Source organism: Pelobates fuscus, chromosome 4 (assembly GCF_036172605.1).
Source record: "Pelobates fuscus isolate aPelFus1 chromosome 4, aPelFus1.pri, whole genome shotgun sequence".
NCBI lineage: Eukaryota > Metazoa > Chordata > Amphibia > Anura > Pelobatidae > Pelobates > Pelobates fuscus.
The window spans coordinates 282,086,364-282,114,105 of record NC_086320.1 but is presented as its reverse complement, the minus strand read 5'-3'; the positions used below and the strand labels follow the sequence as shown (position 1 = coordinate 282,114,105).

Here is a 27,742-nt window from a genome sequence, read left to right as displayed (position 1 = left end):
TTTGTATAAATACATAGAATTGCAGCAATTTAATGATCATGTTTTTTAAATATATTAATTTGTATCTAGGGCCATCTATAACCCTATATCCCAAACAGGAAGTCTGGCCATGATAAGGAACTGTATATTTGGTTGCGTCTGAATGCGCTTTTTTATACAGTTTGTAAAAACGCCTATAGCGCAGATTTAACAAGCTATTTGGTAGTGATTTGGCAGAAACCTGAGATTTTCCATTCTTCAGTTGCATTGATAAAATGGATACTTCTGCATTATGAAAGGATTGGTGACTGGCTGAGAGTGTTTGGGTAGATGTCCAGTGCTCTCAACTTATCCAAACTGTGCAGGTTAGACAAAATTAACATCGAGGATAAAGTTTAAATTCCGCAGGGAGGGGGAGGGGGAGGGGGAGGGGAGGGGGAGGGGAGGGGGAGGGGGAGGGGAGGGGAGGGGAGGGGGAGTAAAGTACACTATGGGAGGGGAGGGGGAGGAAAGTACACTATGGGAGGGTAATGGGGGAAGTACACTATGGGAGGGGAGGGGGAGGAAAGTACACTATGGGAGGGGAGGGGGAGGAAAGTACACTATGGGAGGGGAGGGGGAGGAAAGTACACTATGGGAGGGTAATGGGGGAAGTACACTATGGGAGGGGAGGGAGAGGAAAGTACACTATGGGAGGGGAGGGGGGGGAAAGTACACTATGGGAGGGGAGGGGGGGGAAGTACACTATGGGAGGGGAGGGGGGGGGGAGTACACTATGGTTAGGGGAGGGGGGGGAAGTACACTATGGGAGGGGAGGGGGGGAAGTACACTATGGGAGGGGAGGGGGGGAAGTACACTATGGGAGGGGAGGGGGAGGAAAGTACACTATGGGAGGGGATGGAAGTACACTATGGGAGGGTAATGGGGGAAGTACACTATGGGAGGGGAGGGGGGGAAAGTACACTATGGGAGGGGAGGGGGGGAAGTACACTATGGGAGGGGAGGGGGGGAAGTACACTATGGGAGGGGAGGGGGGGGGAATACTATGGGAGGGGAGGGGGGGAGAATACTATGGGAGGGGAGGGGGGGAGAATACTATGGGAGGGGAGGGGGGGAGAATACTATGGGAGGGGAGGGGGGGAGAATACAATGGGAGGGGAGGGGGGGAGAATACTATGGGAGGGGAGGGGGGGAGAATACTATGGGAGGGGGGGAGAATACTATGGGAGGGGGGGAGAATACTATGGGAGGGGGGAGAATACTATGGGAGGAGGGGGGAGAATACTATGGGAGGAGGGGGGGAATACTATGGGAGGAGGGGGGGAATACTATGGGAGGAGGGGGGGAATACTATGGGAGGAGGGGGGAATACTATGGGAGGGGGGGGAGAATACTATGGAAAGGGGGGGGACACTATGGGATGAGGGGGGAATACTATGGCATGAGGGGGGGGAATACTATGGCATGAGGGGGGAAATTTCCTGGAATTTCTTTCTAAAAATGAGGTGCGTGTTATACGCCTGTGCGTGTTATACGCCGATAAATACGGTATTTAGGCACACTCTGAGGACCAACACAGCTTAAGTGCATTTCATAGGTTTAGGCCTGTTACGAATGCTTTGGTTCTATCCCCTTTAGTTCTGACTGTGTCATTAAAATACAACTAATAGCTAACTTTTAGCTATTAAAATACATTGTTGCCTCAAAAGTGGTAATCTCATTTTTAAATTCATTCTTGCCATTTTTACATTGTTGCTGTGGCAACGGTGGTGGACTGCTGTTTCTCTGGATTTGAAGCTTGTACCTCAGGACTAGTCAATATGTGACACACTAGCTGTCATTTAACTAGAATCCAGAGCCTTAGTCTGACCACCCAGTGCTGGTTAAGAGCAGAATTATTAGTTGCAGGTTGCCCACATATTGCCTACCATTCTCTATGGTTCCTGTACTGGCCCTATCTTATTCTTATACACTATTTTACAATATTGCAGTTCACCTCCTAAATCATAGCGTTGATATGTCAATGTGCCAGTTTGTTGCATCAATGTACTGATTTGATACAGCAATAACTGGTTTAATGTCACAGCGTACTAGTCTTATGTGGAAATGTATTTGTTTGGTAGCAATGAATTCATATAATGTAAGGCATTCAGTATTTTACAAAAAAATTATATATTTTTTTTTATTTTTTTTATAGAGCAACCCATGTGAAGGATGGATGAGTGCCAATGAAACACTTCGAAATTTAACTACTGAGGTATAATAAGATCACTCCCAGATTGTTAGCTCCCTACCTTATATGTAAGGTATTTAAGAGAATGTGCAGATTTAAACTTAAAACAGCAAAACTGTGTCTGATCATCTACTTGTGTGGGTGAACTTTAATCTTACAATTGTTCTTTGTATTTTGTCTGGAAACATTTAATTAATAATTTATTTTCCAATTCAAACTAAAGACTGTGTGTAATTTAAAGGGACACTGTAGGCACTCAGACCACTTCAGCTCAGTGAAGTGGTCTGGGTGCATTGTCCCATGTCCCTTAGCACTACAGAGGTAATTATTGCAGTTTCTGAGAAACTAGCTTTGAACTGGCTTCTGAGAATCTGCAATAATTATCACTGAGGATTAACTCCTCCTCTACTGGGCTGTCTACCAGATAGGCACTAGAGGGACTTCCGGAATCCAAACAGACCTTTGGTCCGTTATCTGACGCTGAAGGTCCTCATGCTCATGCTCTGCATGAGGACCTCCAGGGTCAGATTTTCCCCTTAGGAAAGCATTGAATAATGCTTTCCTATGGGGAAATCCTAATGTGAGCGCAACCATTGCCCAGCATGTGCCTTAGGAGCGTGGGCAGGTAAGTGACTGAGGGGCTTTCAACCCCTTCAGCCGTGCGGAAGAAGGGCCGCGAGGGAGTAGGGGAATTCTACGTGGGTTTGTTTTCCTGGCACTAAAGAATCCCTTTAACCATCGTAATACACATTATAATCCTTGTCATAAGAGGGAATAAACAGGGACTGAGTAGCTAACCCTCCCCCCACGGCTCTCAGCCTATCATTGTTGTACAGAGTATTAATGATATAAAGTAGTTTACAAATTATCAGGGCAGCAGAAGACAGGGATGGGTGATAGGTACTAGCAATTGCCCATTTTTTTGTCAAACCTTTTCAAAATGTTTAAGAAAAGCTAGGGAAGCTACCCATACAATGAGCTTCAGTGGTTATGGTATTTAGTGTGCTACTTGAAAAATACTGTTCCATTCAACAGGAGGAAGAATATTTCAATATAATTACATTGGACGTCACAACATGCTAAGAGGTAGACAATTGTGCCGACACCTGTCATGACTACATTAAATGCCCCCCCAAAAAAGAATAGAACTCTTAATGGAATGCAAACCCTAAAAAGAATAGAACTCTTGCTGCTGGTTCTAAGGCTGCTAGATGAATCATGTACCATTTTTTCCTACAATTAGAATGGTCCTTATAATGTTTAGATGATTACAGCCCCCTTGTTCCATATATATATTTGTCTAATTTAATCATCACACTGTAATGGATATGGTGCCAGAAGCCCTATGTCTGAGCTAAGTCCAGTGGTGCTAATGCTCTCAGCCAGTGAGCTAGTGCTGCACTGCAGGGCTAAGCTCAGCTTAGCTAGCGGAAGCTCGTAAACAGGAGCCCCTGTCTCTCCTGACTACTGAGAGAATGCAGGAAGATGAGCCCAGCAGACCCCTGGTAAGGTTACAATCAGGAAGCCCCAGGGCACTCCTGGCACGAAAATTACTACAAAACGCTGCAGTGCTTGAAGTAATCCCTTAACACATCCCAACCTCTGCCAACACACAGGGGCTCTATTACTATTTTATCATGCATTATTATTAGGCCTTAACGCTGTTCCTGAAGCCCTTATGTAAGTTTTTTTTTTTTTTTTGCAGATTGAGTGTGTTAATGTCATTACCCTGATGTTTTTCTTCAACAAGAGAGTTTTTGGGTTATGTGGCACACTGGATTTAATCAGTGATGTAAACTAATTAATGTTCGTATATTTTTCAGAGAGCCGACCAGTTGTCTGGTGTCCTTAATGAAGTAGCGTCATCATACAAGTTTAATAACTTTGATATGGTTTACTTTGACAACCTCTACCAGAAAGGTAAACATTAAAACAAGTTAATTTAATTATATCAAAAACAGATGCATATTTCATTGAAAAAAAACCAATGTGTAAAGAATGTTCATCTATTCCTCCTTACTTTGGGAGACCTTTAACTGGTTTGCCCAATGGGTTCGGTGGCCATGGCCATCAAAGGTGGCAAGTCAGCTTGGAGGAAACATGCACCTGTTCTAACATACAAATGGACTTTCCCCCAAACCTGTTTGGAATGTATGCCATATATACATTGTATTTTTCTTTAGCTCTAATTGTTATATAGCAATTATTCCAAGCGTTGTGCGATATTTAAAATGATTTAATTGTTTTACATTTTGTTCATATTTGTTATTTTTATAAATATTGTATCAAGAACAAATCCTGCTTTGTCCTGTTTGGAGTGTGACAATTCTGAGATTTTCTTCGATTTACAAATAAAATTGAGAATCTGCTAAAAAAAAAATACTGCCCCAAAGGTTTAGCGCTCCACACTGCTGGTCACCACCACTCCACATGGCTGAGAGGACAGTGAGAACCACTCAGCATGATTGAAGAGTTTGTATTCTCATCAGAACATATAAGACAGGTTAAATGTAGCTGCCAACTTGTATTTTCCTTATTAGTGAACCTGATGAAAAGTTTTGTGATCTAATGACTGAATCAGACATGATGGCAATTTTTACCACCAAGCATGGTAACAAGGCTACTATCATTTCTTATTAAACTGTTTACTACACATGTAATCTTTCATCAGCCATTGATTAATAGTTGTTAAATGGCATTATATAGATAATGCATAAAAAAAAAAACATAATGCAAAAATAATAATGAAAAATAAAAAATAAACTTATGTTTAAAGATCCATTTTTAGTAAGGCTACTTGCAGCCACAGACAGACCTTCCCTCAGCAGGAAGAAACAATCCAATTAGCAGCGTCTTATTCTTATCTCATAACGTAGGAGCTGCTTATTCTTATCTCATATATTTCAGTTCAAAAGAGATTCATGGGATAAGTAGTTTATCCCCAGGAGCAGTTCCCTCAATTTGAACTGCTCTGTAAACTAATAGCATCCATTCTGTTTTGGCTATCGTTTTACACATGGTCTGGTCAGAGTCAGATTTATAATTAGGCAGAGTGCCTACAGACACATACATGATAGAGGTGTCACAGGTGCCTACTCTGCCTGGAGTACTCTAAGAGTTTGCTATGTTAAATCTGATCATGGCCACACACCCTCAGACTTAACACAGTGATCTCAGACTCGATGAAGCCAAGATATGGAGTGAGTAGAGTATTATGCATCGCAGGTACAGACACACTTGCTGACACACACTATCACATACAGACACATATACACTACTACACAAACTGAGATGCATACTAATACAGAAATACATGCACCGTGTGTATATGAAGCAAGATTTTTTTTTTTAGAATTGAGAATTGCTTGAGAATTCTGGCCCATGAAAATGTAAATTCAGCTCTTGGCTGTTTAGTGAACCAAGCTATAAGCACCAGTTGGGAGAGCAGGGACGAGTAATGACTTGGTTCTGTTCTTTGAGGAGAGCTCGGCCCAAGTTGTGCTTGAGGAATGTGCACATTGCATGCTCCAATTAGACAGAACTGACAATAGGCAGCCTATTTGAGCCGAGAGTGGGTGCAGGGTACTCTCTGTACTGTCGGCTTGGAATTTTGCAAAGTTGTGATAAAGCTTAGTGCGACCCTTTAAGCACTATTAAGGATAATCCTCCCACTCTCATTCATGTCAATAAGAAGTATTCACTCATGTATGGTAGTCAGGTATATCCTAGACATTTATTGATTAATATTATGGAGAGAGGAGGAGGAAGAACATAAAATCACTGATTCACTTTTGAGAAAGCTTCGGCGAAACGCGTCAAGTGAGGAAGAATTTTGGACTTTTATACAGGACTGGTTTTATAGTTTATTATTCACTTTTTACTTATTGTATTAAAGTATATATATTTTTTAAACTATCCAGTCATTTCTCTTGTCCTCCTTCCTATCTAATACTGCTTTGCTGCTATACCTGGGTCCACTATATCCCGAGGTGGGGATTATTCCACCTAAAATTCTCCAAACTAGAGCAGGTCGTTGCTCTAGTATATGTAAGTAGGATCATCTACTTTTACTACAACATTTTTATTTACGTACTATACCATGTGGCGTATTTTACTCTTGTTTTTCATATAACGAACACTTACACCTATAAATTCACCAACGGTCTTGAACCTCAAGAAATCCATAGACGGGGGGCGGAGCCTGGACGCTGAAGAGGCTAGTCGCATACACAGGGAGCTCCGCTCTCAAAACGGCGAAAAAGCGGGACAAACTTCCCCAAATCTGCCCCATTTCTACCCTTACCTGCCAGCAGACACCCCGAGACAACATGGGGAGAAAGGGGAAGAAATCGGTGCCACACAAACCCCCAACGAGTCTCACAATCGGAGAGATGTGGCTGCAGACACGAGGCGCAACCGAGGCCAACATGGCGGCCCAGCATGGCGGGTGCTCGGATTTTTCCGACGACATCTCCGACAACGAAGAGGGATATCTGATGACCCCAAACCCGCCTCAGAAGGCACGACAAAGGGGCACCGCGGAGGATGAAGGGCCGGTCACGGTTTCGGTCATGAAAGCGCTCATGGCGGATTTAAAAGTCAGCTTCCATGAAGAGATTAAGACGCTCCGAGCAGACCTGCAGGGCCTGACAGGCCGCATCTCTAAACTGGAGGGCTCGTCCATGACCCATACTCAAGACCTGACAACGGTACAACACGCATTACTAGGCCTGGATACACTGAACCGGCAACTCGACCAGCGCCTCGCGGCGCTTGAGGACGCTAAACGGGCGTCCAACGTAAAAGTAAGGGGAGTAAGTGAGAACATTGCCGAGGCAGATCTACCTCCTTTAATCGATCGGCTGCTGCTCGCAATTCTTCCGCAAGGGAACCGGGCAAAGATCACCCCAGAAAGGGTTTTCAGAATCCCTAAACCAACGACAGCACCGGCTACGGCCACACGGGATATTATTCTGAGCCTCCGCAGCAGTGGGCACAGGACGGCGATTCTGTCCGCTTTTCGAACCAAATCCCCCTTCCGATTCGAGAATATGGACATATCGCTCTACCCGGATCTCTCGAACAGCACTCTAGCTTGGCGAAGAACGATGAGGCCACTTACCACGGTACTGCGTGCCCACAAGGTGGAGTACCGCTGGCGACCCCACAGGACACTATCTGTTGCACGAGGAACGGAACATCACACTATACAGGACGCCAAAGACACCCCGGCGTTCCTCCAGCTCCTGGACTTGCCGCAAGAGTTGATGACCTCGGCAAACCCAACTACAACAGACAGTCGCAGCTCCCCCAACCGCACCCATGTATGGGACCCGGACAAGAGTGTCCCATTCGTCCCCCTGAGTTCCACGCCGGAGACATACGCTGCGATCACGACTTAGGGACTCAGGCAAAGCCACTAGTTTGGATGTTTATATTGTGTTATGCATTTCATGTTTTTCTTTTCCGGAACTTATTCCGTGCAGGCGGCCGCCTCATGGGGACAACAACGACAGTAAGAGTACCAGAGACAACCATACAAGTTAGGACCTCGGAGACAGTGGTTAATGCACAAGCAGGGCACACCGGGGCATACCTGAATCGGGCTTCCAACGTGAGGCTCTGACCACAGCGAACTGCCTGTCATTTTTGCTTTTAACTATACTTACCGTGATGCCCACTGGTATAACTTTACGTAAATGTTGTATATTAATCTCTATGTATGCACCTCTCGTATGCTCAGTGAATTGTACATGTAGGCACCTAGTGAATTCACACAGCCATATATAGTTAGACTTGAGTACAGCCCCCACGGTTTGCTTGTCCCATATAGGTGTCTCCTTGCAATTTATTCGTCTTACTGATGAGTATCCAGATTGTTGTCTAACTAATTTACAGAACTCATGAGTGTTCCCACGCAGCAGAGAATATTCGTTCCATGTAGCAGCAGTGCAGCATACCATACAATATACTTACCGCAGGCGACTAGCTCGTTAGCCACTGAACACATAGCGGTTTTATACCCAAAGCAATTGTACCCTCATGCAAATAAGCGCTGTATTTGACAATGTGTGGACTCTACTGACCGCTTTCAAAAGTTATACTTAATGACCCACTCGAGTTCCTCTAAGCGTCCCACCCTAGATTTTATGCAGGGCATCTCTATACTTAGAGAGTATAGCACATGACTACACACTATAGGCTGCATCTAGCACTGATAACTGCCGTTTGGAGCTCCTTACTACAGCTTTTTGGTTTAACTTCTATATGTAATCTATTTAGTTACTGCAAACTCAACTGCACAGGCTTCGTTAGGCTGTCTACATATTTGCATAATCATGGACATATCCATGTCAGAGAAGCGCTGCCAGCCATAATGCTTAAAGCATGCCTCGCTCCCGTAGTAACGTTTTTTGTTGTCATACTGCATTTAAGTTTAAAGATGTTCAAATCTAGTCCTCTAATGAACATGTACATCGGTATAGCCCATAGATCAGCACTGACCAGCTGACAATCAGACGACAAGTCAAGGCAGGGGCTACCTGCTCCAACACCTATGCCACGACGTAATTGGGCTAGAGTAATGTTATAACTCTGTTTTAAACATGTTTGTCCAACCGTAATTAAAACCAAACGTGAACCTACTCCCGTTAACCAACACAAAAAAGAAAAATTAGGCATTGTTCAGCAGGAAATGTAATTAACGCTGTATTAACCCTTATCTGTATATTACCATTGCATTTCCCCTCTTATTATTCTGTACCCTATTGCACATGCCTTAATAAAAGAAAGATTGACAAAAAAAAAAAAAAAGAAATCCATAGACGGGGATTATTCCGTCCAGGCTCTTAACACCGAGCTGATATAGCTCCTCAAAGTTTACTCCGCTGGCCAGTATTTCTACTAAACGTATGTAAATTTTCTGATCTTTAGCGCTGTTCACCTTTCTATTTTATCTACCCTGAATGTTAACCACAAATTAACAACTTTACACCTTCGCTTGAGTGCTTTCCCTGGGTGGCCGCCAATCATATAACCGAATGCACGTGGTCCATTATGTCTCCCGAACGCAGGCAACTATTTGCCTGGAACTATTTTTGGCCTTTCGTCTCTGCAAACCCGGGGTAAAATGGTACTGCTGCCCATTCCATGTCCCAACCAATTAGACGATCTACCGAACAGGGGGAAAATTCGCTCCATAGCTTCCAGGGGGAGCGTTTTGTCTTACAGGAACCCCCGAAAACTGACCAGCCATCCTGCCCAATCCTCTGGAACTGTCTTGGGCTATCACCGCTGTAGGTCCAAACTTTATTTGAACAGAACTTTTGTTCTACCAAACCGATCTGCGCGCTTTTTGGATATGTTGGGGCTCTTTGGGAATATGATTTTTGTTGGGTTCCTGTATTAGTTTTGTGTATTATGGGGGTTTGTTAAAAATGTATGTAAGTTTCTGTATTTGAGAGATAATTGAGTTATCCTGATTTGAGCTCAATTGTCTCTTAAACACAAAGACTCTTGGAAAGAAACCCCTGTGTTCTTGATGTGAAAACCCCATGCTAGGGGTCAGTGCACAAAAGCCGTGTGTGGTAGAATAAACTTCAGTTGTACTCCCAGAACTGTGCTGTCCAGTTACTGGGGATGAGGTGGGCTATTTACTTGGCAATTTCATGTTCCTGATTTATACTCTTGGTGATCCAGTGGAGGAAAGTCCTGGACTAGGGCTCCACTACATCACCATAAGGACTGAAGGAGTCTGAAGGAACCAGGTAAGTGTCAGATTGCTTACAAACGGTTTGACTGTTTGCTGTGGGATTGTGCGAATGGATTTCTGGCACCATTACCACTACACAGCACTGTAGAGGGTTATTGTGCTTGGAGCTCTTCCTTAAAGGGTATGATTTATTGCAAAGTTAATGGAGTAGAGAGTATCCTGCATCTACTTGTCAGCTATGAGAGTGGCTCAGAACTGCAGCAGTTTGCAAAATGCCAGATATCAGTTGTATCTAGTTTGTGTCCCAGAAGAAGGAGCCAATCTGTGCCTGATAGGTGTAAACTGATAGCACTTGGTGTGGCTGCAATTAGTTGACAGAGCAGTTCCACTTAACCTGAGTGGAACTCCTCTTGGAGAAAGACTACTGATTCCATAGGGAGTTTATAGGATAAGTCGAGACGAGACCAGCATAAGACGCTCCAGATTGCACTGCCTCTTCTTGTTGAAGATGGGGGCTGCACACAGCTGCTGATAGACCCACTAAACAGTGTGCATGTAGTGAAATTTAAAGGTAAGCATTTTATTTGTTTCATATATTTTTTATTCAATTAATTTGTAATGCATTAAAAATTTAAAGTCAGTTTCCCTTTAAGGAAAGATTTCATTTGCTTTAAGAATGTGTGAAAAACGGCATAGGGAGTTATGGGAAAGATACTGTACAGATTCCTTTCTAACCATGGAAATGTGGTGTGAGTGAATTTTGTGTTTTTTTTTTTTCTTTAAGATGCATGGTTTTTGTACAGTTTCCTGGACCGTCTCCTTATATTGGAACTTACTCTTTTTTTTTCTACATTGATGGGTGCACTGTTTACTATTCAGCTTAGCATTTTAAACAGTGACGTAAATAGGAGAATTTTTTTTTATATTTTAATAAAAAGCTCAGCATTTATTTCTGAGTCAGACAAGATATATTACATTATTATGCCCCAGGGATATAACGTGCCAATGCCCTGATTTACAAATATCATTTCAAGAGAGTTGCCATCATATTTCATTCGCCCACACCGTGTCCCCTCTACATAAGACATAAGTCTTTTTGAAGACATCAGGTTTGTTTTGTGTTTTTTTTGTTTTTTTTCTTTTAGCCGCGAGGTTATTTGTAATTTGCATCAAAAAACGTGGTTACATAAGCAAGACAGTCTGCCTGCGTACGGAAAGAAAAGAAAATTATAAAAAAATGCTTGTTTGCAAATGGCACTATTAAGAAAAATCTTACACCCCCAACACTTTGACTCATTATGTTTTCAGTATAGTCGAAAGCATTCTGGCTGATATAATGACTTGTAATTAAAAATTATTTCATGGCACAAGTCACCCTGTCATCATATTGAAGAGCTACATGCACCGATTCACAATAATTTTCATTCATTTATGCTTAGTGAGCTTCTGTGCAAAAAAATGCTTTTAATAAATAATAATTTCCTGCAGCCTCCCCACTGCAAACATATTATATTTCCCATGTATTTTGCTAATGTTTGTGGATGACATTGTAACGATCACACATGAGAAAACAGATATATCAGTAATTGTTGTGGGACCAAAGTGCAATAATTAATCAGTATGACTGGAAGTTGTTATCCAAACTATTATTTTCACTTTAATTTACTATATGGTGTATCTGAACGGAAGCTTGAATTTTCCTTCTTTCCAAGACTGAATACATTTTCTGCTAGAAAAGTCAAGAATATTTATCAAAGTCTGGTATTTGGGCTGAATTTGCTGATTATAAGAAGAGCTAATTTTGTTTTAAAGGGACACTATAGGCACCAAAACAATTTTAGTTTAATGGGAAAGTCTTGGTGTATAGATCACGGTATGGACAAAAGCTTACGTCTAAGCACCTTGAAAGTTCAGGTATCTGCCTTATCTGCCCTTACTAACTATGGACATGCATGGGCAAAATATTTGGTTCGGTTTGGAAATTCGGGTAAGTAAAAAAATGTGTCTGCATTCGGTTCGGCACCAATTCAGGAACTTCTATTCGGAACTTCGGTAATTCGGATCCTAACCCTAAACCTCATCCCTAACTTTAACAAATGGTTTTGCCCCTAACCTTAACCCCTAACCCTAACCACTTGTTCTGCCACTTTTCAGAAATCCGTAGCACTACCGCAATTCGGAACTTCGGTGGTACGGCAATTCAAACTTTGGACATTCGGAATCATTCGAATGTCTGAATTTAACGAAATTCGGCCGAATGTACATTCGAAATGAAATGAAATGCATATGTCTATTACTAACATTAAATGGGTCATCAGTCTTTTTTTCATGATGGTTCTTCATAAGACAGTTCTTAGGATTAGACCTCCGGTTTAACACCTTACATCTCCTTGGGATCTTTCATTGGACTCAGTAAGACTCACCTTTTGAACTTTTAGACAAGAAAGAATAATTTTTGCTTTCTCTTAAAACTATGTTTCTGGTTGCGATGACCTTAGCTAGAAAGGTTTCTGAATTGGAAGCTCTTTTGGCTAATGAACACCATACAGTATTCCATCATGATCACATAGCTTTGGTTCGCAGGCCAGACTCCTTCCCAAGGTAGTGTCTAGATTCCTTATAATGTTTTTCTGGCTATGTTAAATGGCAGCATCACGCTCCCTCCGTTCTGGGTTGATTTCTTTACAGCTTACTAATAGACTGGGGAGCTCAGGGATGGGGCTTTTTTCAGTAGTTTATTGCTTAATTAATCATTCCTGTTTCTGAGGCTCGGGAGGAGCTATCTATAAGTGGTATATTGCGGTAAATATGTAATCTATTTTCTGCTGTTATTTCAAGATAAACACTTTTTTATTTTGAGGGGTGTGTCTAGAGGTGTGGCTACAGGACAGGAGTTTTTACAGACTATAGATGGCCTACTGATATTTAATAATGCAACAGAGAAACTCATGTAGAAAAAAAACTAAATATTTGTGTACATAAATTAATTTCTAAACACATTTACATGTGGTAAGACACATTGTTGAGAATCTATGATTGATACATACAACCTGAATTATGAAATATAAACAGAGGTTTTTTTTCGGCTTCTATGCTTATATTTAAAGCGTCACTGTCATGGCTGAATCCTGTTTTTTTTTTATTTTTTTAAAACCCCCCTCCCGTCTCCACTACATCTAACTGACCCCTTAGTCACCCCAAATGTCCCTAAGCCTCCCATTTTACCAATCTTTTCATCTTCGTTTTCAGCCCCGACCTATATTCAGGGCACCGCCATCTTTGTGTGGGTAGGTGAAGTCCCTGTGAGACACGTCATCTGCCCACACTAGATAGCCTGTGAGATTCCCGCACATGCCCAGTTAAACACTTGGGCATGCGAACGTGAATTTCATCCATTCATTCGTCATTCGCCCCTGCGCGGCGGGTGGGGTGGAGGCCCTAAATAAAAATGTTGGGAGGGGGACCTAATGTCCTCCCCGGCCCCCACCCCTGCACAAGTTGTTTTTTTATGCGCTCGGGTTTTTATTTTTATTTTAAGTTCAACGGGTATGATGGTTTTTTTTGGCCTTTTTTGGGGCTAAAAATTAAGATTTTAGAAGAAAGAAGACATCAAATGGTGAGTTTTCTTTTTCTTTACATGTTAGTTATTTTATTCCCCCCTCACTATTTTTAGGGTGAGGGGGGTAGGTAGGGAATAGTTTTTATTTGGGTGGGGGGGGACTATAGGCTTGGGGACCCTTAGTCACCTTGGAGGAGGGGGAATTTGTCATTTAGGGCCCCCACCAGTAGTCCCCCCCCCCCAGTATTGTTATTTAGGGCCCCCACCCGCCGCACAGGGGTGGGGGCCGTGGGGAGGACAGTAGGTGTCCCCCCCCCCCATTCTTGGTCATGGTGTAAGAAACCTCCATAAAATAAATAGTCCTACTTTGTCTTAAGTTTTAAAGAAAACTAGAGCAGACAGGAAGAAATGAACATATCCTGACAGAGGGAGAGAAGAGGAAGCGATTGAGGAAAGGAGAGTTCGGCATGACAGTGCCGCTTTAATCATTTTTCAGAAACATTGCAAGAAAATGGATACTATGTAAAAATGCCATTTCTGAACAGAAATCTACACAAAAACGTGCTGTTTCATTGGTGCGCTCACTATGCACATTTCAAATCAATGCTATGCTAACAATCTTCTTAAAATAAAAAGTGCTTGGCATTGCAGATATTAGTGAGTAGCTTCTTAAAGGGACACTTAAGGCACCAACAAGGCCTAAGTGCATTTGATAGGTTTTGGCCTCATTGTGGGATTTTTCTCTTTAGTTTTTCTTAAAAAAAACAAAACAAAACAATAATACTAAAAATAACCAGAGCAGAATAAAATCACCCAAGTGTTATGCCATAAAAACACTTATACATACATACATTTTCAATAAAAAGTAAGGTGATAACGCACAGATGGTAGAAGTATTTTACAGCAGCAACAAATCTGTTAATAAAAACATAAAAGCGACATAGTGCAGACTGTATAAAAGTGGTATCTGTGTAAGTAAAAACAGGAGGACACTCACATATTCAATAGCCCTTCAGGTCGGCTCTGAACTCAGTAATGTGTGTGTCTGTCAGTGAATGTGTGTGTGTGTGTCTGCCAGTGTATGTTTGCTAGTGAGTGTGTCTGTCAGCAAATGTGTGTGTGTCTGCCAGTGTATGTATGTTAGCAAATGTGTGTGTCTGTCAGTGAATGTGTGTGTGTCTGTGAGTAAGTGTGCGTGTCTGTCAGTGAATGTATGTCTGGTGAGTGTGCGTCTGTCAATGTATGTCTGTGAGTATGTCTGTTAGTGTGGTGTCTGTATGTGAGTGTGTATCAGTCAAAGTTCATGTTGGTCCTAAATAGGAAGAGGTGCGGCTTTGACAGGAAGGGGTGGGGCAAATTTAGATTAGGGGGGTGCCAGAGTTTCGTCATGCCTAGGGTAGCACAAATCCAAAACACACCACTAGAATAGGCCAATAAGCCATGAACCAAAATGTATCTGGTTAAATGATAAAGCGAGTGGTCCTCTAAGCACTAAACCTAACTGATAAACTGTAACAATTTAGCAGCACCATATAGCACCCCCGCCCATGCAGTTTCCACCATAGCGGTGTGAGTATGCAGATATAGCTGCTGTTTTAAGATGTGTACTCCACCGTTGTTATAATCATGGATTGGAAGGACTTGTCCAAGGTGAGAATGTAGAATTTCCACATTTTGAAGAATTTATTTTAACTAAAATGTATTTGTTGGTTTGTTAATAAACAACTTTCTGCTTTATAACGCTAACGCCTTAGCCATGCCTCCCCTTTCAACAAAATGTCTTCCTGCTTGTGATGTAAACAGTGTAGCTCAGCCATTGTGAGATCAGAGTAAATTAAGCTGCTGATGTAACTCCACTCTCACAACCACTCACTGTCCTTATATTGTAAGTATAGTATTTCAAAGCCATACTAAAGAGAATGGGAACATGTAATAAAAGGACAGTGATTTTAGCTAGGGGGGCAGAGTTCACACTGCTCTCGTACTAACCAAGTACATACAAGAAGGAAATTACTTTTTGGGACAGAGGGGTCATGGCTAAAGGCATGGGGTTATGGTGTAGAACGCTGCAAAACTTTACTTTTTTCTTTTTTTTAGCAAATAAACTGAGATTTGAATGTGGACAAAACTATAGCAGTAGTATGAGAACAATGCCACCAGATGTGGAAGAAAACCAGATGCATATAAAGCGACACTGACATACTTAACTTCTACATTACCAATAGCCGAGAACGTGGCCATTAACACTACAATGACATGTTCTGGTTATTGTCCTTAGCCTGCCTTTATTTATTGCTTCTTTTTTTTTTAAAAGCTGTGTCTTTCTGCCATCGAGCAAAAACACCCTTTCATTGTATTTAGTACATAGAAAGACCACCTCCGGTGGACTCTTTTCAGCTTTTGCCCTATTATTACACTTCTCGTTTCTTTGTATACATTAATAAATGCCATTTTGTTTCATAGTGATTGCTGAGTGGAGTAAAGTGGGAGGAGAACCGTGGCAGCTAATAGAACCAGTGGATGGGTTTCATCCTAATCAGGTAACATAACAGGATGGTTTTTAAAGAAGTCCTCAAGGGACCCACTTTTGTTTGGTGTAATTTATAATGTTACAGTTGGTTATGCTAGTGGTTTCTTCACTTCGCATCCACCTAACTTGCAATGTTTACCATTTGCTCCACAAATACTGCTGGGCAGAGTGTAGTTGTAGTTCAACTCTTCGCTTTGTTCAGTAGAAAGCTGACAGTTGAACCACAGTTCCCTGAAACCATTGTGTGCCCATAAACCTATGGCTTTAGCTTAATAGTGCGGTACAAACATAAAGGCACTCAATAGGCACGCAGACCAGTTCATCCCAAAGATGGGGTATGAGTACCGTGTCCTTCGAGTTTTGACCCTCACAGCGAAAACATGGTCTGTCTGCAGGTTACACAGCCACTGGTTGGCACTTAGGCAGAAATAGCCAAATAAAACTTGGCTTCATCAATCAGGTGGTCATAGAGACCATCTAATTGGTACAGTGCCGTGCTTTGATGCACATGCGCACTAGCCTCCCAATGCTTTCCCACGGGAAAGCATTGGATTGGCTGAGATCATCAAGATTGATCATCTCAGTCAAGGAGGCGAGGCCAGCTGCGGAGAGCCTGGGAGAAATGGTAAGTAGACTCTCTTAAACCTAATGGGGGGTATGGGTCATCTAGGGGGGATTGAATCCCCTAAATGGTAACTAGGACACCATAGCGTTAGGAATACACATTTGTGTTTCCAAACTTTATAGTGTTCCTTTAAGTGAACATGTATTGTTTGCTAAAAGAGTATGATAGAACATTTGCAGCCTGGGAGTTTAGATTTTCTTGTATTTTTATTGTACTTTTTTGGATATAATTTTTTGTATGTTACTCTGTATAATGCATACAAAGAGAGTAAGTCAGCACCTGCCTATTTTTTATTTTTATTGCTAGAGATCTAAATAATGACATTTGTTTGGGGACCCATTCTTCAATTCTAAAACTAATTCAGTGACAGTCTTCAATGTTAATATAACAGCATTTTAGCAAGTGACGATCATAGTTCATTAACATAGTATCACAAATGTAACTTTAATAACACTACGTAACCACATCATTTAAAACGACATTCTTCTACTTCAGTCTCCAAATTAAGACCTTTTTTTTTTTTATATGATTTATGCATTGAATTATCTCATCACCAGGCAGTGGTGGGGAGATTATGAAGGTACAAACATTCGAAAAGTGTAAATAAAAGGTTTTATGAAGCTATGTTTTAATAATACATATTGACATTTAGCAAATTGATAGAGACTGTTTATCTCTAATTACTTTTGAAGTTTTAAAGAGATCAATGATTTAGTTAAGAGCATTCACAAAAAACTAGGTAATATAGTGATATAAATGTGATTCCTGGGCTAGTACAATTGTATAAAGTAGGAGAACCTGTCAAAGAATGTAACATTTTAGTTTTATATGTAGTGATGTACCGAACCGTTCGCTGGCGCCACGGCGGGCGAACACATGCGCGGTTCGATCCGCCCCCTATTCGTCATCATTGACTAAACTTTGACCCTGTGCCTCACGTTCAGCAGACACATTCCAGCAAATTAATAGCAGACCCTCCCTTCCAGACCCTCCCACCTCCTGTACAGCATCCATTTTAGATTCATTCTGAAGCTGCATTCTTAGATAGAGGAGGGAAAGTGTAGCTGCTGCTCATTTGATAGGGAAATTGATAGCTAGGCTAGGGTATTCAGTGTCCACTACAGTCCTGATGGACTCATCTGATCTCTGCTGTAAGGACAGCACCCCAAATAGCCCTTTTTAGGGCTAGAACATCAGTCTGCTGTTTTTTTGTTTTTTTTCTGTGTAATGTAATTGCAGTTGCCTGCCTGCCAGCTTCTGTGTCAGGCTCACAGTGGATACTGTGCCCACTTGCCCAGTGCCACCACTCATATCTGGTGTCACAATGTCAGGATCGGGACAGGGATCCAACACGCAGAGTACAAACAGTAGCCAGATACGTATACCGGACCTTAGAATGGCCGGACTAACGTAAGTAGTACAGTATAGAATGGTCAAAGACAAGCCGAGGTCGAGGGTAACAGAAGACAGGTAAGCGAGAGACAAGCCGAATCAAGGGTAACAGAGATAAGCAGAGTAAGGTAAACAAGCCGGGTCAAAACCAAAAGGGATAATAGAATACACAAGCACTGAGTGACTAGAACAAGCTAGAACCACGACAGGGCAATGAGCTAATGAAAGAAGCTCTGTTAAATACCCTGTTCAGAGCAGTAACCACGCCTCCGAGGCGTCCTGATTGGTCCTGCAGCAATTGACTGACAGGTCGTTCCGGGGGAGTGTCCTGATGACTACTTCCTGCCTAGATGCTGTAAAAGGCAGTCACTCCCTCGCGGCCGGCCTAGCATGACCGGATAGACCGCGGGGAAGGGAGCCATCAGACCGTCTGGATGGAGGAACAGCTAAGTCTCTACCTCTTTCGGAGGTAGAGACCACAGGTACCCTGACAGTACCCCCCCTCTCAGATACGCCCACCGGGCGGAATGAACCGGGACGAGATGGGAAGCGAGAGTGATACGCCCTGCGGAGACGGGGAGCATGAACATCCTCCTGAGGTACCCAACTCCTATCCTCAGGACCATATCCCTTCCAATCAACCAGATATTGTACTCTCCCCCGGGAGATTCGAGAATCAATAATAGAGTTAACCTCATACTCCTCCTGACCCTCCACCTGAACGGAGCGAGGAGGGGCTATTGTGGAGGAAAATCTGTTACATATGAGTGGTTTCAGCAATGAAACGTGAAATGAGTTCGGGATGCGTAAGGTATTAGGAAGAGCTAAACGATACGCAACTGGATTGATACGGGTCAGCACCCTGTAGGGTCCAATATAACGAGGAGCGAACTTCATGGAGGGCACTTTTAAACGGATGTTCCTTGTGCTCAACCATACCCTATCACCTGGAACAAAGAACGGAGCCGCCCTTCTACGTTTATCAGCGTGTTTCTTGACCAACATAGAGTTGTGCACAAGGATTTGTCGAGTTTGATCCCACAACTTCCTCAAATTGGCAACATGAACATCAACCGACGGCACCCCCTGGGAAGGAGAATCCGAAGGAAGAATAGACGGATGAAAACCATAATTCATGAAGAAGGGGCTTGAATGAGTAGAATCGCAAACGAGATTGTTGTGTGCAAACTCCGCCCAAGGAATCAAACCGACCCAATCATCCTGGTGTTCAGAAACAAAGCATCGTAAATATTGTTCAATTTTCTGGTTGGTACGTTCAGCAGCTCCGTTAGACTGAGGATGATAGGCAGAAGAAAAGTTTAATTTAATACCAAGTTGAGAGCAGAAGGACCTCCAAAAGCGGGAAACAAATTGGGAGCCTCTGTCCGATACAATTTGAGAGGGTATCCCATGTAGGCGAAAAATCTCCTTAGCGAATATCTCTGCCAATTCGGGAGAAGACGGGAGTTTAGGCAGGGGAATGAAGTGTGCCATCTTAGTAAACCTGTCAACCACGGTGAGGATAACAGTCTGTCTTTTAGAGATAGGTAGATCGACAATAAAGTCCATGGCCAAACAGGACCATGGTTTTTCTGGAACCTCCAAGGGTTGCAGGAATCCACATGGAAGCGTATGGGGTTGTTTGGTTTTAGTACAAACTTCACATGCAGCGATGAACTCCTCAATATCCCTCCGTAAAGCAGGCCACCAGAAGTCCTTAGAGATCAACGCGTAAGTTTTGCGAATACCAGGATGTCCCGCAATCTTGCTATTATGTAAACACTGTAAAAGTTCCAGTTGAAGAGCAGGAGGAACGAAATGACGGCCCGCAGGAGTCTGTTTAGGTGCTAGATGTTGCAACTTAATGATCTCGGCCAGTAATGGAGAATGAATCCTGAGATTCGTATTAGCAATGATATTGCATTTCGGAACTATAGAAGAAAGAACTGGTTCAGGTACAGTAGAAGGTTCATATTGGCGAGATAATGCATCGGCTTTAGAGTTTTTAGAACCAGGTCTGTAAGTCAGTACATAATTGAAGTGAGTCAGGAATAAGGACCAACGAGCTTGTCTAGAGGATAAGCGCTTAGCCTCCCCAATATAGGACAAGTTTTTGTGGTCCGTCAAAATCGTAATAGGGTATAGGGTCCCCTCCAACAAATGTCTCCACTCCTTTAAGGCTTTAATGACTGCTAACAGTTCCCTTTCCCCGATGTCATATCTGCTCTCAGGCCCAGAAAATTTCTTAGAGAAGAAACCACAAGGGTGTAACGGTTTATCCACCCCTAACCTTTGAGACAGAACAGCCCCAACTGCTGTCTCAGAGGCATCGACCTCGAGCAAGAAAGGCAGAGTCGTATCAGGATGGACTAGAATGGGAGCCGAGGCAAAAAGTTCCTTGAGAGTCTTGAAAGCACCCAGAGCTTCCTTAGACCAGAACTTAGTATCAGCCCCTTGTTTGGTCATATTGGTAATAGGCGCAATGATAGAGGAGTATCCTTTAATGAAGCGCCTATAGTAGTTGGAAAAACCAATAAACCTTTGGATAGCCTTGAGTCCTTTGGGCAAGGGCCAGTCTAAAATAGATTGAAGTTTTACAGGATCCATTTTAAAACCTTCCCCAGAAATCACGTATCCCAGAAAGTCTACCTGAGACTGATCAAAACTGCACTTCTCCAATTTGCAATATAGACCATGTTGCAGCAGCTTGTGTAATACCTTTCTGACCTGTCTATGGTGAGTCTCAATCTCCTTAGAGTGTATTAGTATGTCGTCCAGGTAAACAATAACACAATCATGCTGAAACTCCCTAAGTACCTCATTAATCAAATCTTGAAATACTGCAGGAGCATTGCATAGTCCAAATGGCATAACAGTGTATTCGTAATGGCCATACCGGGTATTGAATGCCGTCATCCACTCGTGACCTTGCTGGATTCTCACCAAATTGTAAGCCCCTCTGAGATCTAACTTGGTGAAGATTTTGGAGTCCTTAAGACGATCAAATAACTCGGTAATCAGTGGGATAGGATAGGCATTTCTGACAGTTATTTTATTCAAGCCTCGGTAATCGATACAAGGTCTCAGCGTGCCATCCTTCTTCTTAATGAAAAAGAACCCAGCCCCGGCCGGAGAAGAAGACCTCCTGATGAATCCCTTTTCTAAATTCTCCCGAATATACTCCTCTAGAACCGAGTTTTCCTGAACAGACAAAGGATATACATGGCCCCTCGGAGGCATAGTGCCGGGTAGAAGCTTAATCTTACAGTCAAATGACCTGTGTGGAGGCAAAGAATCGGCATTCTTCTTGTCAAACACTGCCCTTAAGTCTAGGTAAAGGTCTGGTATTTGTCTTTCTGTGGACTGAGTAGGATTCTCCGGTATGTTAATATTAGCTAATGGAGAAACCTTGCACAAACACCGATCCTGGCAGCCCTGGCCCCACGAGAGTATCTCTCCTAACTCCCAATCGATAATAGGGTTATGTTTTTTCAACCATGGGTACCCCAGAACTATGGGAACGGAAGGAGACGAAATGAGCATAAGAGATAAATTCTCCACGTGTAGGATACCAACATTTAAATTAATGGGTATGGTCTCACGAAAGATAACAGGGTCTAGTAGTGGTCTACCATCTATGGCCTCAACGGCTAAAGGTGTCTCCGTTAGCTGGGATGGGAAATTGTTCTTACTAGCAAAGGCTTGGTCGATAAAATTCTCAGCAGCACCGGAATCTATCAATGCCATAGCCCTTACTACTTCCTTCCCCCAAGTTAAGGAAACTGGTAGCAGAAGCCTGTGATCTTTATAATCAGGAGTAGAGGACAAAATAGAAACACCCAAGGCCTGTCCTCTAGAGAGACTTAGGTGCGAGCGTTTCCCAGGCGGTTAGAACAGTTCGAGAGTAAATGACCCTTGGCTCCACAATACATACACAAACCCTCTCTTCTCCTGTGCTGTCTTTCCTCCTCAGAGAGGCGGGTATACCCTATCTGCATAGGTTCAGTAAGCAAAGATATCATGGAGTCAGGACTTGGAACAGCGGGAGCTAACCTAAAAGAAGGTCTCTGGTTCCTCACTCGAGTGTTCTGTCTCTCTCTTAGACGTTCATCTATACGAGAGATGAACGAAATTAAATCCTCTAAATTCTCAGGGAGTTCTCTGGTAGCAACCTCATCAAGGATTACATCAGATAGGCCATTCAAAAATACATCCATATACGCCTGCTCATTCCACTTGATTTCTGCCGCCAGAGACCTGAACTCTAGTGCATAATCCACCAGTGTTTGGTTCTCCTGTCTCAGGCGCAACAGTAATCTGGCTGCATTAACCTTTCTACCTAGAGGGTCAAATGTTCTTCTAAAAGCAGCTACAAATGCGTTATAGTTATAAACTAATGGATTATCGTTCTCCCATAGTGGGTTGGCCCATCTCAGAGCTTTCTCAATGAGTAGGGTGATAATAAATCCTACTTTTGCCCTATCTGTAGGATAAGAGCGAGGTTGCAATTCAAAGTGGATACTAATTTGGTTTAAAAAACCACGACACTTCTCAGGAGCCCCACCATAGCGTACTGGGGGGGTAATGTGAGAAGAAGCACCCACTGTGGCTACCTCTAGACCTGAACCGACAGGAGAAACAGGGGTATTACGCATCTCCTCTGGTGGGTTATTGGCACAAGCTAATAGAGCCTGTAGCGCAAGCGCCATCTGATCCATTCTGTGATCCATGGCTTCAAACCTAGGATCAGGAGCAGCCAGCTGACTGTTTGTACTTGCAGGATCCATTGGCCCTGTCGTAATGTCAGGATCGGGACAGGGATCCAACACGCAGAGTACAAACAGTAGCCAGATACGTATACCGGACCTTAGAATGGCCGGACTAACGTAAGTAGTACAGTATAGAATGGTCAAAGACAAGCCGAGGTCGAGGGTAACAGAAGACAGGTAAGCGAGAGACAAGCCGAATCAAGGGTAACAGAGATAAGCAGAGTAAGGTAAACAAGCCGGGTCAAAACCAAAAGGGATAATAGAATACACAAGCACTGAGTGACTAGAACAAGCTAGAACCACGACAGGGCAATGAGCTAATGAAAGAAGCTCTGTTAAATACCCTGTTCAGAGCAGTAACCACGCCTCCGAGGCGTCCTGATTGGTCCTGCAGCAATTGACTGACAGGTCGTTCCGGGGGAGTGTCCTGATGACTACTTCCTGCCTAGATGCTGTAAAAGGCAGTCACTCCCTCGCGGCCGGCCTAGCATGACCGGATATACCGCGGGGAAGGGAGCCATCAGACCGTCTGGATGGAGGAACAGCTAAGTCTCTACCTCTTTCGGAGGTAGAGACCACAGGTACCCTGACACACAATAGCTTAAGCTTGCATTTAAAAACAAAAAAAAATTTTTCACTGTAATAGGTTGAATAGCAGTTAGTTGTCTGCAAGCGTCTGGGTGTCTGGCCTTCAGCGTGTACTCTGCCAACCTCTGCAAGTGCACTTTGCCACTCATATCTGGTGTCACAATAGTGTGCCTTTAAAAAGAAAAAAAGTTTTTCACTGTAAGCTAATAGCAGTTAGTTGTCTGCAAGCGTCTGGGTGTCAGGCCTTCAGCGTGTACTCTGCCAACCTTTGCAAGTGCACTTTGCCACTCATATCTGGTGTCACAATAGCGTGCCCCCTCTCAACCATCCGCCACTCCGTCTCTCGCCTTGAGCAGTTCCCGCTCATCTGCCCACAGTCAGGTGTCTGTCAAGGACATGTTTGAGCGTAAGAAGCCAATGTCAGAAAGTCACCCCCTTGCCCAGCGTCTGACAGCTGGCTTGTCTGAACTATTAGCCCGCCAGCTTTTACCATACAAGCTGGTGGAGTCTGAGGCGGTCAAAAATTTTTTAGCTATTGGGACACCGCAGTGGAAGGTACCCGGACGAAATTTCTTTTCACAAAAGGCAATCCTCAACCTGTACTCGATTGTGCAAAAGGAAGTAATGGCATGTCTGGCACACAGTGTTGGGGCAAGGGTCCATCTGACCACTGATACCTGGTCTGCAAAGCATGGTCAGGGCAGGTGTATCACCTACACTGCGCATTGGGTGAACCTGCTGACGGCTGCCAAGCATGGAATGCGTGGCTCTGCAGAGGAGTTGGTGACACCGCCACGACTTGCAGGCAGGCCTGCTGCCACCTCCTCTACTCCTCCTACTCCATCCTCTTCCATAACCTCCTCGGCTGAGTCCTCTTCTGCTGCTGCGTCTTGCTCCACATCAACGGCACCCCCCCCCAGCTCCCCAGGTACTATTCCACATCCCGGATACGGCAGTGTCACGCCGTCTTGGGTTTGACTTGCTTGAAAGCAGAGAGTCACACTGGACAAGCACTCCTGTCCGCCCTGAACGCACAGTGGCTCCGCAGCAACTGGATATCGGCAAAGGTGTTTGTGACAACGGAACAAATTTGTTGGCTGCATTGAAGTTGGGCAAGTTGACACATGTGCCGTGCATGGCACATGTGTGTAATCTGATCGTACAACGCTTTGTGCATAAGTACACAGGCTTACAAGACGTCCTGAAGCAGGCCAGGAAGGTGTGTGGACATTTCAAGCGTACCTACACGGCCATGGCGCACTTTGCAGATATCCAGCGGCGAAACAACATGCCAGTGAGGCGCTTGATTTGCGACAGCCCGACACGTTGGAATTCAACACTCCTAATATTCGACCGCCTGCTCCAACAAGAAAAAGCCGTTAATGAATATTTGTAGGACCGGGGTCCTAGGACAGCCTCTGGGGAGCTGGGAATTTTTTTGCCACGTTACTGGACGCTCATGCGCTATGCCTGTAGGCTCATGCGTCCTTTTGAGGAGGTGACAAACCTAGTCAGTCGCACCGAAGGCACCATCAGCGACATCATACCATTTGTTTTCTTCCTGGAGCGTGCCCTGCGAAGAGTGCTGGATCAGGCCGTAGATGAGCGTGAAGAGGAAGAGGAAGAGTTGTGGTCACCATCACCACCAGAAACAGCCTTATCAGCATCGCTTGCTGGACCTGCGGCAACGCTGGAAGAGGATTGTGAGGAAGAGGAGTCAGAGGAGGAATGTGGCTTTGAGGAGGAGGAGGAAGACCAACCACAACAGGCATCCCAGGGTGCTTGTTGTCACCTATCTGGTACCCGTGGTGTTGTACGTGGCTGGGGGGAAGAACATTCCCTTATTGAGATCACTGAGGAGGAGGAACGTGAAATGAGTAGCTCGGCATCCAACCTTGTGCAAATGGGGTCTTTCATGCTGTCGTGCCTGTTGAGGGACCCTCGTATAAAAAGGCTGAAGGAGAACGACCTGTACTGGGTGTCCACGCTACTAGACCCCCGGTATAAGTAGAAAGTGGCGGAAATGTTACCAAATTACAACAAGTCGGAAAGGATGCAGCATTTGCAAAATAAATTAAAAAGTATGCTTTACACAGCGTATAAGGGTGATGTCACAGCACAACGGGAATCTAACAGCGGAAGAGGTGAAAGTCATCCTCCTCCTCCCACGACCACGCCGGCAAGGACAGGACGCTTTAAAGACGTGTTGTTGATGGAGGACATGCAGAGCTTTTTAAGTCCTACGCATCGCCACAGCCCTTCGGGATCCATCCTCAGAGAACGACTCGACCGACAGGTAGCAGACTACCTCGCCTTAACTGCAGATATCGACACTCTGAGGAGCGATGAACCCCTTGACTACTGGGTGTGCAGGCTTGACCTGTGGCCTGAGCTATCCCAATTTGCGATAGAACTTCTAGCCTGCCCCGCTCCAAGTGTCCTGTCAGAAAGGACCTTCAGTGCAGCAGGAGGTATTGTCACTGAGAAGAGAAGTCGCCTAGGTCAAAAAAGTCTAGATTACCTCACCTTTATTAAAATGAATGAGGGATGGATCCCGAAGGGACTGACAGTGGGCGATACATTCGACTAAAAAAGGCCTGATGAGATGAGCTGCCTTGGGCTAAAAATGGTGACCATATGTAGGAGGAACAGTCCCTATTCTGCTCTGTGTCAGTGTGTATCAGGGTCCCTGAGGACAGGTGTCAATCCATATCTGCCAAGTGACCCTATGTAGGGGGAACAGTCCCTATTCTGCTCTGTGTCAGTGTGTATCAGGGATCATTAGGATAGGTGTCAATCCATATCTGCCAAGTGACCCTATGTAGGGGGAACAGTCCCTATTCTGCTCTGTGTCAGTGTGTATCAGGGTCTCTGAGGACAGGTGTCAATCCATATCTGCCAAGTGACCCTATGTAGGGGGAACAGTCCCTATTCTGCTCTGTGTCAGTGTGTATCAGGGATCATTAGGATAGGTGTCAATCCATATCTGCCAAGTGACCCTATGTAGGGGGAACAGTCCCTATTCTGCTCTGTGTCAGTGTGTATCAGGGATCATTAGGATAGGTGTCAATCCATATCTGCCAAGTGACCCTATGTAGGGGGAACAGTCTCTATTCTGCTCTGTTTCAGTGTGTATCAGGGATCATTAGGATAGGTGTCAATCCATATCTGCCAAGTGACCCTATGTAGGGGGAACAGTCCCTATTCTGCTCTGTGTCAGTGTGTATCAGGGTCTCTGAGGACAGGTGTCAATCCATATCTGCCAAGTGACCCTATGTAGGGGGAACAGTCCCTATTCTGCTCTGTGTCAGTCTGTATCAGGGTCTCTGAGGACAGGTGTCAATCCATATCTGCCAAGTGACCCTATGTAGGGGGAACAGTCCCTATTCTGCTCTGTGTCCGTGTGTATCAGGGATCATTAGGATAGGTGTCAATCCATATCTGCCAAGTGACCCTATGTAGGGGGAACAGTCCCTATTCTGCTCTGTGTCAGTGTGTATCAGGGATCATTAGGATAGGTGTCAATCCATATCTGCCAAGTGACCCTATGTAGGGGCAACAGTCCCTATTCTGCTCTGTGTCAGTGTGTATCAGGGTCTCTGAGGACAGGTGTCAATCCATATCTGCCAAGTGACCCTATGTAGGGGGAACAGTCCCTATTCTGCTCTGTGTCAGTGTGTATCAGGGTCCCTGAGGACAGGTGTCAATCCATATCTGCTAAGTGACCCTATGTAGGGGGAACAGTCCCTATTCTGCTCTGTGTCAGTGTGTATCAGGGATCATTAGGATAGGTGTCAATCCATATCTGCCAAGTGACCCTATGTAGGGGGAACAGTCCCTATTCTGCTATGTGTCAGTGTGTATCAGGGTCCCTGAGGACAGGTGTCAATCCATATCTGCCAAGTGACCCTATGTAGGGGGAACAGTCCCTATTCTGCTCTGTGTCAGTGTGTATCAGGGATCATTAGGATAGGTGTCAATCCATATCTGCTAAGTGACCCTATGTAGAGGGAACAGTCCCTATTCTGCTCTGTGTCAGTGTGTATCAGGGATCATTAGGATAGGTGTCAATCCATATCTGCCAAGTGACCCTATGTAGGGGGAACAGTCCCTATTCTGCTCTGTGTCAGTGTGTATCAGGGATCATTAGGATAGGTGTCATTCCATATCTGCCAAGTGACCCTATGTAGGGGGAACAGTCCCTATTCTGCTCTGTGTCAGTGTGTATCAGGGTCTCTGAGGACAGATGTCAATCCATATCTGCCAAGTGACCCTATGTAGGGGAAACAGTCCCTATTCTGCTCTGTGTCAGTGTGTATCAGGGTCTCTGAGGACAGGTGTCAATCCATATCTGCC

At 44.1% G+C, this 27,742-nt stretch overlaps 1 protein-coding gene across 1 annotated transcript in view; it reads left to right on the top strand.

Moving 5' to 3' along the window:
- The window catches only part of AOAH (acyloxyacyl hydrolase), a 101,015-nt gene that overhangs the window by 66,456 nt on the left and 6,817 nt on the right, over positions 1-27,742 (top strand). The window contains exons 19-21 of the mRNA XM_063452152.1: positions 2,177-2,236; positions 4,036-4,132; positions 15,946-16,022. Of these exons, the coding sequence (XP_063308222.1) occupies positions 2,177-2,236; positions 4,036-4,132; positions 15,946-16,022 (234 nt within the window). The remainder of the gene's footprint in view (positions 1-2,176; positions 2,237-4,035; positions 4,133-15,945; positions 16,023-27,742) is intronic.